The 17688-nt window shown below is 36.0% G+C and overlaps 1 protein-coding gene across 1 annotated transcript in view; it reads right to left on the bottom strand.

The window, feature by feature from the left end:
* Positions 1-319: 319 nt before the first annotated feature.
* Positions 320-17688, bottom strand: part of PGR (progesterone receptor) — a 36895-nt gene continuing 19526 nt past the window's right edge. The window contains exons 4-8 of the mRNA XM_061457829.1: positions 14156-14458; positions 13212-13356; positions 9841-9971; positions 5030-5187; positions 320-2620 (exon numbers count right to left, since the gene is read on the bottom strand). Coding sequence (XP_061313813.1) covers positions 2465-2620; positions 5030-5187; positions 9841-9971; positions 13212-13356; positions 14156-14458 — 893 coding nt within the window. The 3' untranslated portion in view covers positions 320-2464. The remainder of the gene's footprint in view (positions 2621-5029; positions 5188-9840; positions 9972-13211; positions 13357-14155; positions 14459-17688) is intronic.

Below are 17688 nucleotides of genomic sequence, written 5' to 3'. Positions count from 1 at the left end.
GCCACTTGGAACAAATTTCAGGGATTGAATAAAAGGCAGATGGAGGCTTGTCCAGGGCAAACACGCTGACTACTCTGTTTTCTAATTTCACAGTTAGGGTGTTGAAGAATAATATTTAGTGTGGGACGTTTCTGTTAACAGCTGTTAAACAGTAACATAGTTTATTCAATAGTAAATTATGTGGCAATGCTTAAATTCACAAAGAATGCAAGAAAATACTGTTGCTACACAAAAGAGGAATAGTTGAAGTGGACACTAAGGTCCACAATTACTGAATCTAAATACAGAGAAAAATAAAGAAAACAAAACTTCAAGATGCAGAAATAAAGATTTTTGTGTTATTTATTAAAACATAATTGCTTTAAGGATCACAGTTAGAAGTCAGATTGTATTGAATATGAAATAAATTGTTTGTCTTTGGGCAGTTAGCAGTGATGAACCTAGTCACCTAACACAAAGTTATGCTTATACCATTTTATCCAGGGCCACATCTTCACACCAACTACAGTGGGTTTTGTACTATTATGTGGGAATCTCAGAAACACTTTTATCCCCAGTTGTAATGTAGCTTCTTCCTCATTGGCTTTAGGAAAGAACAAACAGTAAGGATACCTTTAGATATACCTTTAGTTGTTACTTGTACACACTTTTTTAAAGAACAGAATGTAAATTTTATGAACAAGCAACATCACTTGCGCTTTTAATGAGGAGCACCCTGATCTGATCTTATGTCCCATGGGACTTCGTTCAGGTGACAAGGATATTACGTCTATGAAGATGAACCTACACATCATCAACGTTATGCTATCACACGATGGATGCATCCAGCATGGAATGGAGAAGAGCAAAACCATATGGCCAGCAAGTACTGAACTAAGACTTGCCATTTCATGCATAAACTAAACCACAGGAAATTCCACCTGAACACGAGGAAGAGCTTTACTGTGAAGGTGACTGAGCACTGGAATAGCTTGCCCAGAGAGGTTGTGTAGTCTCCTTCCTAAGAGATATTCCACACCTGTGTGGACACAATAGTCAGCAATGTGCTGTAGGCAACCCTGCTTTAGCAGAGAGGTCAGACTAGATGAATCCCAGTGGTCCCTTCCAACCTCAACCCTTCTGTGATTCTGTGATTTCCTAAACTGTTGGAGAATTTCAGTATAATTTTTACTGACTAGCAAAATTTGTTGTATTTTAATAGATTCATAAGTTCTTGTGCTTTATCTGTTTCTCTGGTTTTTGAATATATACACAATTTACTGCCTTAAATGCATGAGCTGCTTTATATCCACATCAAAGAAACAAACATCACATTTTTTTCAGTCAAATATTTTTGTGGTAAAACATTACATTCTTCTTTAATGTATAAAGCTAACATAGTCTAATTCCTCTTTTAGAGTTACCCCAATTATAGTGGCATGACTTTAAAATATAAAATATGCAGCTCCACTAAACAGCACTGAAATGAGCCTGATGTGTATCAAAATGTCATCTTTTCAATTTCTTTTTTGCACTTAATCTCACTATAATTTGATGTTAATAGCTGTTTGAGTATTCAGCATTGGAATTCAAAACATTAAGATTATTAAGAGTTGTAGTCAGTGAAGACATCTCTACTTAAAGCTTCTGAAATACAGAATTGTGAAGTTGATGAATTGAGGATTACAGCCAAGTGATTAAGCTTTAGTAAATGCTAAACTTTAAAGGAAAATAACATAAACCAAAGCTTAGCAGGTCTGCACACTCATTACTTCTGTTGTAATATACACTGAAATTTTACTAAGCTTTCCTATTTTTGAAGGAGAGCGACACTGAACGGTGCAGCGAACAGCATACTGAACTCAGCGTTTCAACACAGGATGAGCACAGACAAGAGTATGAATGGATACTTTGTGCCTAACACTTTAGTTACTCATGAAGGTGAGCAACAACTATGTAATCCCGGACAGCTGACTTTGAAAAGATATTTCTGTGAGTCAGATTAATTAATAAAAAGTGAAATATCTGTGAGAAAATGTGGGTAATATTTATTTTTAATCCTCCAAAATCCTGTATTATACACATGCCCACATGCAGCCATGCACACAGTGTATTAAAGTAAAAAGTTCACACCATGTCGTATCAGAAATTTGAGAGCGTGTAGTATGTAAGAAAAATGTTTAAGATAACTGTTCTTAGAAATCTGACAACTCTATTCATTGTCACTCTTATACATATCTTAAAAGCAACCTAGCCAAGTTTACAAAACATTTCTTACGACTGTTGTGGTTTTTGCAGTTAAGGAATCAGGGACGCACAATATGTACATCAAGCTTAAACGGCTTGTGTATGTTACAAGTATAAAGCAGTAGGCAGAGTTAAGTGTGACAAATACACTGAAGTCTTGACATTGCAAAATCTTGACCAAAATAAACAAACAAAAAAATGACCCAGAAATCATCTCTATGATAAGAGAAAAGACATTTCACTTTTTGTGAAAGAGAAGAGGCTTCACCATCCCTGCCAGAATCTTGGGTAGCTGGGCAGCAATCACCTCTGACATCATCTCAGGGAATTCAACACTCAGTGCACGGGACTGGAGAAATGTGTTCAGACAGAAGAGATGGAGCTGTTTCACTAGCTGGATTTAACAAAATACAAACATGATAAATCAAGATAACAGTAATCAGTCAGGCAAGCATGCTGCAAATCACATATCTCAAACATCCATCAGCTGACATCTTTATATACCTTCCTCTGTCATTTCCTGAAGCAATAATGAGAGTGCTTGTCATTCCCTATTAAAATATCCTCCCGTGGCAAAAATCATAAACTAAACATAGCCACATGTCACATAAAAACAGTGCCTTACTGATATTACAGAGTATCATCCTCACTTATGACAGGCACCATGAACAATGGCAATTACTAAGCAAATATTCAAACTTATTTTATTCTCACATTCAGCACATCTTAGTGCCTTGACCACTGTGTGCTGTCCAAACACTGCTCTGAGGGACAGCATTTACTGTTTGCCTGCAAGCTTTTCCACAGTTCTGATTACGATCGTATCTGGGTATGCCACAAACATTAAACACCACAGGCCCTCATCCCCTGAAAGCAACTATGACTGTTTTACCTCTTCTACCTTCTCTCGGAAGTTCAAATCTTATAGTAGTTTTTCTTTAAGACCTGAGATCTTTACACTGTGAAACATTGTACTATTTCTCCTACCTTAGATCTTAACAACACAGTCTCTCCAATGTGATGATCTTGTATCTCCCATCACTTTATCAGCCTAAAAAAGGCATTTGAATGAAGGTACTTTATAGACCAAACATTACCCTCACCATCACCTTGCTGGATATTTTGCAGCAAGGCTCGCTCACAACCACTAAGACTATCTTACTTTAAGCATTTGAAATTAAGAGATTGACTCTACAGCCAAAGAGGAAATCTCAGAATTTTCCTCTGGGTGCTATGACTCTCAGATTGCAAGTTATTACTCCAGGTAAGGCAGGAAGCCCTTTTATGCTAAGCAAGACTGATCCAAACTGTTGCTTGAGCAGAGGGCTACTACAAGTAGTATTCTGGCCAGGACTTGTTATTCCAAGACTGTGTTTTCCTACAATGTTAGAGAATTTGAGTATCATTTTTAGTGACTGGCAAAATTTGTCATATTCATACAGATCCATAAATTTTTGTGCTTTATCTGTTTCTCTGTTGTTTAAATATATCAACATTATAAAGCTAATCCAGTGAAGGGTTTAGCTCTGACAGTCCCAGGTGACAACCGCAGTCTGACTACCAGTAAATACTTAAAGTTAAGCTCCATATCCTACCTTCAGAATTCTCTACCTTAACCTGAAAGGATGTTTTTCATACTTGTCTCATTCTCGTTTTGCTGTTACCTGAGACAATGCAATAGCTAATAGTGAATGTGAATTCTGTAGATAGCAGAAGCTTCTGGAGAGGTTTGTGCAGTGGATTGAAAGACTCCATACCACCTGGTGAGCCACAAAATTATCAATATTGTTACCTCTCAACTCCCATAAACGGGATTCTCAAAGGGTGCCTTTTTTTCCCCCATCAGAAAGAGGAATTAGTTACAGTTAAAGGTTTTAGATGAATAAATGTGTTTATTCATGAACAATTAAAATAAAATGCAGATTTGCAGAGTGAAGAACACAAGCATGCATGGACCCACCCTTCCCTGAACTTCCTGTGAGCATCGCACCATCAACACCAAACTCAAAAGCATTCTTCCTAAACTATTTCAGTGCTACTTCTCCAGTGCTTGCTAAAAACATAGCTATTGTCCTCTTTTTGCCTGCTTTCTGCCTCTCTTGCAGAGATACACAAGCCAATACAAAACAGTATTCACATGGGCAGAAGTTATAAAGATATGTTATGCCTCAGTTTCAGTGGATGCTAAGCCAATAGTATATATGATGAATTCTCAGAGGTATGGAAAGGATTCAGATGCATCTCTTAAGACAGATTAATCTCTGGTATTACTACTAGAGATATCAAAGATGACTCAATTCCCAAATACAGACAGAAACTGAAAAAATGGCATAGAATACATTCATAAAAGTAGTTGAATTAAGGTTGCAAAATTTGATTGTCTTTCTCTAATTCTTAGTACCCTGACTTTGGAACTTGAATTGCCTTTTCTTTGCATTATTTAAATATTTTCATGAACATGTATAAACACACACACATGCTGTCCCTTAACAAAACCTGAAACTATACTAGCTACATTACAAAAATAATGAAACAAAATGGTAGCATTCAGTGCACATTTCTCAATCTTGTCATTTTTCTTAAATCGTATTTCTTAAATCTTGTCTACCATATAATATATACACAATATATATCCATGACGAATATACAGCCATCTATACATGCAAATATACACACTAAATTAAAAATGTAGAGGTTTTCTTTTGTTGTTTAGAGATACTGTCTAGCCACTTTCCATAAAATTCCATGTAAGAAATACTAGTTCCTCACATAAAAAGCAAACCACTTCCACAAGTAAACTTACATCATGCATGGAATCCATCAGTTTTGTAAGCTGATAGAAACGCTGCGAGTTGGCCACAACGCCTTTCTGGCGCAAACCAATTGCTTTCACCAGTTCTCTAATATAACTTGTTCTCATCTCATCAAATTGGCTTTGGCTTCTTAGACCTTCCAAAGGAACTAAAAAGAAAGTAACACTTCTGTTGCAATTTATTCTGAAGGCAATAGGAGAAATTTAAAGTACAGAACAATTTCTAGTATTTCAGACTGTGGAGTGCAATTCATTATTATACTTCAGGTCCTTCTTCTTGTTCAAAGGCTACTCCAGAAGCAGTGACAGAGTTAGTGTCCTGGGATATACCAGCAACAATCAGACATTTCTGCTGATTGCTGATGTCTAGAAATAGCCATAAGCTTCTGCAGACACCTGTCTGCTTGTCCTGGTTTTGACTGTGATAGAATTAATTCTTTTCCTAATAGGTAGTACAGGGGTTAAACCTGTCCAGTGGATAAACCCCTGGTAGTTGGGGTTAAACCACAACACTGCTGAAGATGGCTCAAAGAACCACTCCCATACTTGAATAAAGCTGTTATGAACTGGCTTATGTTTACACTGATGAGGGTTCATGTCTGTTCATAGCAGATTTACGTTAGAGAGATCTAGATGGAGCTGGGACTTCAAAATGGAGTCAAGAACTAACAACTATTAAGTAGTGTAGACAGTAAAGCATCCAGTGTTCAGGCCTTCTGTTTGGACCTCTTAATAGGATAGTTGCACTATTGGAGTGAGCATGTGAGCAACTTTTTAGAGAGATTGGCAAGGAGGGGTAAATGGTTGAACTCACTCTTCTCTTAAAGGTGAGCCATGAGGACCAAAATGAGAATATGGAGAAAACACTGAGAAATACACCCGTTAATGGCTGTGATAAGATCATATCTGATTGCTGACAGTATGTGCTGGTGGCATTGTAAGGAAACAGTGCAAGCTCTAGTCTTTACTTTCGTGGCATGGTGATGTGTAATACACAAGTCTTATAATTTATGTTGTCAGAGGCAGTTAAGAAATTAAAAACTTTAAGAAATTAAACTCTAAAAATTATTCCCATCTGGCAATCAAATGTAAATCCTTCTTCATTCTACTAATCCTACAGTAAAACATGCTCTTGGGCACATGGAATGTTCACTGTTTTGGAAGTATCCTTAAAAAGAAATGTAGAGATGCTTATTTTTCTCCATGGACTCTGAAAGAATGTCATAGGGACTAGCTCAGCTAAATAAATCTTCTGATAGTTATCTAGGTATCTAGAACATTTCAAACTGGTATCAGACCATGACTAATAATAGGGCCACAACAGACTTCAAGGGAAAAAAATTAAAAAATTAAAAAATTGGTCCATAATTAGATAGCAAATCCCACACTGTGAGCAACACTGCTCTCTGTTCAGGAATCACAGACCCTGTTCTGAAATCAGCTGCCTAAGTCATGTCTGGTTCCTCAGAAAAACATAATGGGAAAGGAGACACTTCAGGCAAACAGTAAAAGTCCATCACCCCAAACCCAGAGAGAACTGTCAAGGCAGAAGCTCATGTCTCTGTTCTACTTGAGTTAAGCAGAAGTCTCCTGTTTTGCAGGAGACTGCCCAGGAGAGGAAACAATCCCGTTCGTTTGCCGAGATTGTCTCTTGCTCAGTGTCTCCTCTGACAGCTGGGTGTCCAGGGGAAGGAGAGACACACATACAGAAAATAGCAGGTTTACTTTAAAGGTAAGTGTCTAAGCACTGAACTGGGCTACAGAAGTCAGGGTCTGACTGCTAACTAAAACAGATTCAAACAAAAATAAAAATAGAGAATAGAAACTGTGACTGCTTCTACGGAAAGTACATTTATTACAGTACACCTAAGAACAGTCCAGCTTTTAGGAATGCCATGTTAGGTTTTTTTCAGTGGCTGATGGAGATAAAATGCTGGATGAGGTGGGATTTTAGTTTGACTCAGTATGGCCTCTCAAGTCCAGATAGACAAAGGAGGTATCTGAAAGTGTGGCTGTCACATCTACATCATAGGTCTGAATGGAAAGCACAAGTTCTGGTTTGCAGAGAATACAATGTGCTGAGGAATAATACAGGCAGGAATACTCATGGCAGGGGAAAGCTGAGTCATGGAAAAAGAATAGCTTGATTTTCAAAGCCTGGGTGGCTCAGGGTATGTCTTAACAGCACATTTACAGACATCTAGGAAATCTTTTTCGTATCAACTGACATTCTGATGGAATTTAGGGTTAGATGGATGATACCCTTGACTTTTATCTATAAACCAGCAATTTAGCCCTTACATTTCCTTTGTGAATTAAGTTAAAAGATTTCTTCCAGCAGTGAATAGCCCATTTCCCTAGAATTCTGCAAAAGCATGGTCACATTCTTGTTTAATCACAAGAAGTTCCACTAAGCTATGTATTTGAGTGAAGAATTACAATGTGTTACATGCACAAATGCAACTTAAGCACAGTTAGCTCAAATGTTCCTTCCCTCTGAACATATGTAAAGAACGTGGATGCTTGTATGCAGTGGCAAGAACACAGCCAAAATCTTGTGCAACAAGATTTTGCAATTCCTCTAAATCAAAGTCTGGAAAGTGTTTGAGCTAGAACTGAACTTACTATATGCTTATTTCTCTCTTTTTCGTACAGGTCTGCTTTCTTAAATCAAGGCATTTCTGAACTATTCATAGTACTACTTCCCAACTGCACACGGCCTCTACAAAATGGAGCCCTATTTAGAACTTACGGGGCACTGCTACAACACAGCATGTTGCATACAGTAAACAAGGACCTGTAAAATAGGAACAACTGCAGAACGTAAACATGTTGGTCCACTTTTGAAAAGACTAATTCTGCTTTCAAGACATCTTTGAAACTGTCACAAATACAATACATAGAATACACCTAAGTCATAGCAAACTCAATGGAAAAACTGTAAAATCAAAAATAACGTTAACACGTAGGCTGGGGGGGGCATTCAGAATTAGAAATGTATTGAAACTGACATTCTGTTGTGCTTAATGCAAATTACTGCTTCTTCAAAATGATAGAAAAAGTAAAAAAGAGTTCATCTAAACAATAAATCAAACAGAAGACAGAATGAGAAACTAAAAGTTCAGACTTGATTTACTGTTAGTATATGAAAGCTTGAAATGGCCATACTTTCACATTTGAAGAGGATTAAAATGAACACCATGACTGAAATAAAAGTAGTTTTAAAAAACACTTCAGAGCAACAATGAGGTTATATGTTTTTTTGAGAAGAGTTTTGTGGAATTATATTTATACAGTACCAAACGTCTACTAAATGTCTCAGCAACAACGGTTAGGTGTGTTCCTTTTCCCAAAGATCTGACAAACTGTTTTTTCCTACAAGACAATAAGTGCAGGAGAGAACAAAAAGCAAAGCTCATCAGCACAGGTAGAAATACTTTCTTTTTTTTTTCCTTTATAACTAATTTCTTGCATATATATATAAACAAATCATCCTAAAAATAAATTTCTGAGTGCAATGCAATTAGTAAAGAATGGTAGTTTGATGAATAATGTTAAACTGATGTACACATATATGACAGGGATTGGATCATTGTAATGCTTCTTTTAGCTTTGAACATTCTGGGACAGAAATGGATGGCTGGAAAATCACAAATGGATCTAAATTTCACTGGAATTTAAAACTTCCCTCTAAGATTCAAATGATAGGCAAGGGAGTTCATTTGTGATGAAAATAAGATGGAAAACATTTAAACGAAGAATGCATTCAGAATTCAACAAAGCAACTGGATTTATAGCAGGGATGGATTTTCATCCACATTATTTTTATTGCTTTAGCAGAGTATATGGTTTTTTGCTATTATTTTAGTATTTTTAATGTTCATATGAGCTAAATTTAATCTTTACTGCTTATGCCCTGTTGAGACCAAGGGTTGTTTTAGCATGCAGCCAAGGAGAGCTTAAGGGGGAATAAATTTTAGCTCCTATGCTTTACAACCAACAAGCACATTATGCAGGATTTGCACAGCTCTCCTCTGACTCCATAGGTGTGTAGAGAACCAAACTTCAATATTTTTCCAATTTTATTTCTCAGAGGTGCTTATTCTCATTTCTAGTAGCACCTGCACCATTTTAAAACTTTCTATTTGGAGATTCATAACTAACAATTATGGCCTCAGCAGATGTACACGTTAGTATTTTAGAAAAGGTTGGAAGATACCTTCATCAAATACCACATTCCCCATTTAAAGTGGAATGCAGCCGTATGCTGGATGCTTTAAAAAATGTGTATGATTAAAAGTGACCATGGCTTTTGTTCTAAAGAAACAAACCAAAGAAAAACATTTCCATATCTTTGTGTTAAACTTAATCTATTTATAACTACAAGAGGCTGAATACGTGTTAATATTGTTTGCCATGTCCATCTCCCTAATTCTTTTGAAAAAGTATGCTTTAAGTTCTTGGCCAAGATAAAGCCCTGAGTCCTGACAAATTATTAAATATTTTTCAGTGTATTTCTAATGCTTGTAAGGTTTTATTTTTTTAATCTGTATAAAGTCATTTAAGCTGAAGAGCTTCCAGGCAAAAATTCTGCACACTTGATTTGAAGATGAGAACCAAGAATGAATCACAAATTATTTGTTCCTTATAAACACTAGAAAAAATATTTGTAGGCCTTGGAATACTAACATTCCTCCTAAAGAAGCTTTAATTGGTTAAGCCAGACAGCTTAGCAGTTGTCAAGTTAAACAACATGGTTCAATACTCTTCCTAGTGAAAAAAATAGAAATCAAAGAACCTACTTGTGTTGAGGAGTAACAGCGCTTTCATACACAGAAACTCTTCTTGGCTAACTTGAAGTCTGACAAATTCCTGTGGGAGTTGCCACATGGATAGGCACAGGGAATAGAACGATGACTCTTTCATCCTCTGTCTTACCCAGAAAAGGTAAAAAGAAATAAAAAAAACACCAAACAAAAAACCACAACATGAAAATAAGGAACAGCTCCAGTACTGCTTGTTTGAAGAAAGTACCTTGTTAGCAATTTCATTACCACATTACAGAAATTGAAGAAAGTTTAGACACATGAATATTCTGACATTTTTGTACCTACAACCAACGGCTGGTTTTTAATTGTAATGAATGTGCTATTATTTGGATCTTACTGCCACCCAGAAAAACAAACAAAACCAAACCTCAGAGATTATGAAGGCTGAATGCTAACTACCAAAAAAGGGGGTTTATTAATTAAAAACACCCTAATGATTAATATTTTCTTTTAGACACTGACAGAGTTTCATATTCTCTGAAAAGATGTCAAAGCATGAAATCAAAGACAAACCTAAAAGTTTACAGAAAACTTCTTAGGTTTTGCAAAAATGTCTGCATCAAAATATTTTGTTGCAAGTCTAACACTGTACTGCTAACAGCAATGATATTATTTTGTAATGACTTATGTCATTAAAGACACAGTTACAAATGTTGCATGTAAATATATACCAAAGGCTTTTAGGTAAACTTAGACATTAGTACAGCCTTATCTAAATTAAGAAGTAACAGAATAAACCTCACAAGGAAATACATAAAATTGTTTACAGTTTTTTTGCAGCACTTCAGTCTTACTTTTCAAGATGTTGGTATAGTGAGTATATTTTATTGCATGCATTTATTGGGAAGGCAGTTTTCAACTGAAATGACTGCCACAATTGCATTACAAAGTTTGTAATCATCTGAACTGAATTCATTGTACATTAACCAGAAGATCCAGTAACTTGGGCTAATTTTACAAAGTCGCATCTCAAACCAGATGAATTAGGTAAAAGAAGAAGATTAAATTTCCCCCTCAACACCCCTGAAGTTTATACAGCATTCCAGACTGACTGCAGATAATACCTTCAACAATGAAAACAGAAGATATTTTCCATAAACAAAAGGCTTTTCTCAATGCACTGAGGTATCTTTCTTGTTATTTAAAGTGTTACTGTTATCATAAAAGAAATTTTTTTCAGCTTTGTTCAACATCTGATATCTTGTACCAGCTCTTAAATGACTCAGACATGGAAATTTAACCTGTTAGATCTGAATGGACTGGTTATTTCTACATCTACTTTAAATCTCTCTTCCTATTCCTTTCTGGTAGTCTCTATTCCTAATTATTATCTATGAACAGTGATAGCAGTTTTCAGGGTATGTTTAAATGCTGTTCTTAGTCATGTTTTGAGACACTGCAAAGTGTAAGTAACAGCAAATCTTTTTAAGAGCTGAAAACCTTTGTCAAACTAACACTCCTGCCTTTCTTCGTCCAAAATCAATGCTACCAAGCACATCATTCCCAAGGAGCACGACGACTCAGTTTGCTAAATGACAGACTGGCTGTGAAACAAGCTTTGGATTGTGGTTTCATGGTCATTTTGAAACAACTCAAGTGTGTGTTGCCCATGTGTCAGTATTTTCCATTATCTCCTTCCACCTCTAGGTGTGCACTCCCACTATTCCGGCATTAGTGCCTGCACTCCCATGTGGGGAGTCAGAGCAGGGATCACCTCCACCTTTTAATTAATGGCTTTTTCTGAGGTATTTCTCAAGCATATAATTTCCTTATCTGCTGGAAAATGCAGCCAGATAGTGTTTGACCCATCTTAAGTGAAATCATGGGGATGCATGACCAGGACAGTGCTTAGCAGTTACCTTTGCTTAAAGTGATCATGAAAGTACAATCTTAGACATCATTGTAGACAAGGAATTGCCTTACATTTTACTTATCTAAAAGCTAACTTATTTCCCAATAAATAGTTGCAGCTATGATTTAGTGCTCTGGTTACTTTTCACATCTAACTATAACATTTCCAGTATGACCTTGATGACATGTTCTACAACCAAAAGAAGTTTATGTATGTTGTCAGTACGTCTCCTCCATGTAGATGGCCTTGAGCTACAAATAAGAAGCTGTCTCTGAGTATAATCAGAGTTCATAAATCTAAACCCTATACTGGAAGAGAGTCTTCTTCACAAGATGGCAGCAGTGGTCCACACACAGGGAAACACCCCAAGATGTGACATTGCTGCCTAATGCCATCTGACTTTCTATTTCTTATGAATGCAACCATGAGATATATCACAGAATATGCTGGAACAGAATACAGTCAGAAATTTTCTCAATCTCATCCCTTCAAAGTATTTCCATTTGTACAGCAAATACACATGGGAGAGGAAAGAATTCATTACACTGTAACTTCACAGTGATTTACGATCATCTGGAAGAGACAAGGTCAGGAGCTACATGGCCTGCTCCACCATGTATTTGCTATGAGGAAGTTCATTGACAAGAACTTTCCTATCTATACATTTTAAATTCAGATACCTAGGTCTTCTGCAAATCCACCTCTTAATCCTTAAACAGACATGTCTTGCAAGAAAACTGTTTAACTTTCATCCCACTTCATAGTAGTTCTTTTAAGATTTTAAGAAAAAATAACTAAAAAATGTATTAAGGAAAAATAAACAAAGATTAAATAATGTTTTACTGTTCACAGAAACCTCCCATGTAGCATAAAAACTGTATCTATCTATATATCTTTTCTGAAAATCTGACAAACTGTAATGACGATTATCAGAATTAATCAGCATAGTGAAGAAAAATCTAAGCCAACAATCTCTCCCTCAAGACAGAAAAGAGCAGTTTCACATATTTTATCCTTGATATTAAAATTCCTTCTTGCTAAATCATTACAATTTTCTAACAAGAAATGGCCTTCAGAAAATCAGAGCTTCATCAGAAAGTGTCAAAACTGAGTATTTAGTCTATACATGAACTATCTGCAAAAAACACTCAAACAACAATGATCAAAGGAAATCCCATTCTTAAACATCAATTCATGTCTTATTCAGGTGAATGCAGGTAAATCTTCCAACAGCATCATTTTTAATACATTTTTCTCTTAGGTAACTAAAATATTATTCAAACTTTTTGTTTGGCCATGCCAGCAGAATATTTGGGATTCCCACAAAACGCTTCCCAAGTTACTTTACTTTAATATGATCAGAGCACTTGGCTGTTAATTCTGAAACAGAAAAAAGTAGTGAATGAAATCTTGGTCTCAAGGAAGTCACATTCTCACTGACAGAAGTAAGCTCAAAATATCATTCATGTCATGCAAGAGCAGTTCTACTTACTCATTTAGAATCAGATCTGGTGCAAAATACAACATCTGACCACTGACATGTTTGTATGATCTCCATCCCATTGCAAAAACCATTAGACTCATCCATGAGTACTGGATGAGGGTTATCTGATCATCGATATGTAAATTCCGAAATCCTGGAAATTAAATGGAAAGTTAAAATAGTTCATAATTTTCATTTAGACAACAGCTGAGTAGGTGTTCTGAGATTGCATTTCGAGCATTTGTCTTTTCAGGTGTTGTCAGTTTTATAGCTCAAAGTTCAGCCAAGAGGTATGACAAGCAGAAGCTGCAATGGTGAGGAGCAGTGATAGGTACTATCTTTTCCTGCAGCAGCGAAGTGGCACACTGAGCTCACATGAAGTTGTGCTTTCTAGTCTTTCTGCTTGATATATTGATTTTTATATATGCCATAGGATCAGGCCCCTATGACCATACAGCACACGTACATGCATAACATGATTTTTTTTTGGAATCCACAATTGGATCTTCATACATTCAGTTACTTCTCATTACCAGTCTATTTGTGAGCTGCTTAGTCTGAACTGGTACTATTTATTGCAGCTTTTCTCTGTTGCTTTCAAAAATTCATTTTAATAAGAAAAAAGAATATGCAGAAATATAAGCATTTTTTAACACAAAAAGAATTAATAACAGATTAGGAGGGGTTGAGGTGGAAAAGCTGCTCTAACAATCACATACCAGAACTCTCCAGGCTTCTACTGATTTTCAGAGTGAGTTTCAATGGTTAGATGCATTCCTTCAAAAGTGCCCCCTTATTAAAATGAATTTGATCAGATATATTATCTGATTAAGCAGAAGTTTGATCATTTTAGAACTTTAATTAACAGGCAGACAATAATATCCTCTTTTGACTGCTCATCCTAGGACATATTTGCTTAACTAGAATTCACTACATATAAGAAGTGCTATTACCTGGTAGCAATTTAGACCATTTGACCACACAAAGAAGTTGCCTCTCACAAAGATGATTTAGACTGGTCAGCAAGGAACTTGGTGTTTCAGGTTTTGTATTGTCATAACCTGCATAGACAACTTCTGGCTCAATGCCTCTTAAGACACTTATCATTGGGGGAACAAACTGTATTTCTTGATTTGGAGAAAAGGACAGCTTTTGGGTAAGAGACTGGCTTTCATCTTGAAGGGTCGCTGGCTGCTGGAGTGCAGCATCTAATGCTCTCACAACCTTGATTTTGTTAAACTTTTTAAATTTTCGACCTGAAAGAGAAAATTGTTGAACCGTTAAAAAGAATTAACCATAAACACTAATACTCTCCATTAGTGGTGGATTGCACTTTTAATCTATACAAGGAAACTAGAACTGTCTTTGGAGTAAGCTTTTTATTTCTTTGTCTATTTATATAATTAAGAATAATTATGGAAAAAAGAGTTCCTACTTCCATATCCTCCTCCCTTCACTAAGAGATGAACGGAACCCACCCATTAAAATTATTGCCATGAATTCCAGGTTACAGTAACCTCATAAAGTGTTTTCTGGTTCAGTTCCCACTGTTCTATCATGTGCTGACAGCAGAGCCAGCTGGCTCTACAACTCAGCTTCTATTCAGTGTTAACTTAAGGATCCTGTTTCTTTTTTCTCCCTAATACTCAGAAACAAAAAATGCTAGTAATTCATTACTACACACAGAAATTCCTTTCCTCAAGCTCCACAAAGGCTTTTCAGTCTCATGGCTAAATTCTGTTTTGACGATCTGTAGGGTAATATATTCATCCTGTTTTCCAGAAAGAAAATACAATTCAAGGGATGAGTGAAATGCCAACAAATACTGTAAAACCACATGCCAACACTTAAAAAACCTCTTCACTTTCTGAAGAACTATTTCTCTGTCTCAGTATTTGTAATTCCTATTTTCATATTGCAGCAGTTTGAAGAAAACTAAAGTAACAGAACTGCCTTTCCAAAATAAACACAGATACTACATCTGATATGGCTATGGAAATATACAGAGCTCTAGGTTGCAACTCTTCGAATTTCTTTCATGGAAACAGTCTCGCAGTACATCATACAGACACGGAAAATCAGATCTTCAGGGGTTCAAAGACAGTAACCCTCAGTAACATGTTACCATATTACAAGTTTCATGAAAAAATGGCTGCACGGAACAGATTTCCTTTAAACAGATCCTCAAAGGTGATGGAAACCCTGTTAGATCATTAGTTCTGCCAAAGAGGTTTGGCTTAGTGAAAAAATGGATAAAAATGGAATGAAGACACTGATTCTTATGGTCTGATTTACATGATGGTGGGACACTTAGAGAGATGCAGGGTGATAGCAAAAAAAATAAAAGGGTAAATCATTCTGCTAACAAAGAAAAAAAAAGAAGTTTACATGTTTCAAGTTTACCTTCAAGAAAATAACAAGGAATGAGAAGGTTTTGCTATAAAAACCATCCAGAAATCACACGGGTATTTTTACTCATTGAGGTATTGCATACTTTAACAATAGTAGAAAAAGAGATGCACCAGATTTCACTGGGTGAAAAGAAAATCCATGACTATCAGACTGCTGAACCACTGAGAAACTGCATTATAAAATGCCAACATGTAAAAATCACTCTGAAAGTATGGGAGGTGAAAATAGAAGCATAACAGTATGCATCTATTTGGTTGAACTAAGATCCCGTTTATAATGTGCATATTGAATTGTCTTTTAAAATATGGTACTTTTATTTACAAGCAACAGATTAGACAAGGGAACTCACCACCTTCTAGAAAAAGAGACAAAGACGTCTCCATCTTTCACTGCCTTCTTTTTATTTTAGTTAAAAGTAGTGCTGCTCTGTCAGAATGCAGCCAGTGCACCAAAGAGACCCCAGGACACGGTAGTAGGGAAGCACAACTAAACTTAGGCACATGCTCTGAATCCATTCTCCATCATTTATGGAAGGAACCCCAGGGATGCTAGCATAGTCAAACTCATCTATTACTTTCCTCCTGAGGAAAGTCCCGGTCTTCCAAACTACACAGTAAACCAGAAAGGTTCAACAAAATTGACTTTATGTAGGAACATGCTTATTCCATTTTCTTCAGGTGTTGCCATACCATACAAGATAGAAAATGTTATGAAAATCCAGTGTTTCTATTTTGGAAGACCTAGTACGTACACTTCAGAGAATTAAACTGACCTTTTCAAAACATTCATTAGTAGTACACAGGTAGTATAACTTCAAACAAGATTAATACCTGGGAAGATTCCTTATGTCATTTTTAAATACTTTATGCAGAATGAATTCTATTACTTAAATCAACTATTCTTGATGCACCCTGGCATAACTGGAGGCAGAATCATTTTGTGAACCAGACAGGACTGAGCAGATGAACACGATCTAAAAAGCCAAAATTTGCTTTAAAAAGTAATTTTCTGTTATTCCATCACAAATATGCATGTTTATGCACTTCAAATACAACAAAGTTGTACCCAAAAGTGCAAAACCTCAATTTAAATTAAAACAATATTTAAAATCCAAAGGGTGTATACTAAACAAAATTTCAAGAAACACTACTGATAGTATAAATATGAATGATGGACTCTTTGGTCATACTCATCATGCAATGGAGTCAGGGCTCATACTCCCACCAATTTGTGAGTTTAATTAGCTTAGGATCATGCGCCCCAACAATCTTATGCACATTTCACCACTTGTGGTAGAAATATAAATATTGCTGATCAGTGACTCCTTAGTGAAGAATCAGACACAAACTTACTTACATTTTGTTACATTTATGTTAACAGCTGAACCAAAAAAAAAACACCCACAAAAGAATAGACAGCATATTATGACAAGAGACCTAGGGCCAATTTCTATCATAATATAGTCTCAAACATGCTGGGAATTTCCCACTAACTATTGTTTAGGCATGAAGGAAAACAGAAGGAACAATATATTTGATAGTTCATAAATAATGATTTCAGGTATTCGCTGAAATAATGGCTTCGGATACTTTTACAGTTCAGAGAACAAGTAAAGAAAGAAACCAGAGTGTTTATCACATGGAAATGTTAGTAGTTAATAAGTACCCATGTTTCCAAGTGATTAAATGTATCAGAATTAATGTCACACTGGCTTGCAGAATTGCTTATGCGTTTATTTCTAATTATGTTGCTTAACAGCCACTAGAAAAGCAACTCCACTTGTTACCTATCTACTGCAGAGGCGCCTAATAACTCACAGTAAACTTGCCCATCCACCACAAGGAGACCACGTCAAATTAACGCAAATTCTTAAGGACCTAAAGAAAACAACAGATATTTGATAACAACTTAGTTTTCAATTGCTCCTTACAAAAATATCCAGATAAATTCCTGCTGTAAGATAAACAAATGCCTTCACTTAGTCCTATAATGTGTAAAGAACACTAACCCACTCTGGCCATTATTCACCTTAATACTAAAACTTGTCTATGCATATTTAGACAGCACACCTTCT

Source organism: Pezoporus flaviventris, unplaced genomic scaffold (assembly GCF_033815535.1).
Source record: "Pezoporus flaviventris isolate CSIRO_AGI_PZ_B2104156 unplaced genomic scaffold, CSIRO_AGI_Pfla_v1 ptg000025l, whole genome shotgun sequence".
NCBI classification, from domain to species: Eukaryota; Metazoa; Chordata; class Aves; order Psittaciformes; family Psittacidae; genus Pezoporus; species Pezoporus flaviventris.
The sequence above is the reverse complement of the archived record's forward strand: the minus strand, read 5'-3'. Positions and strand labels throughout refer to the sequence as shown.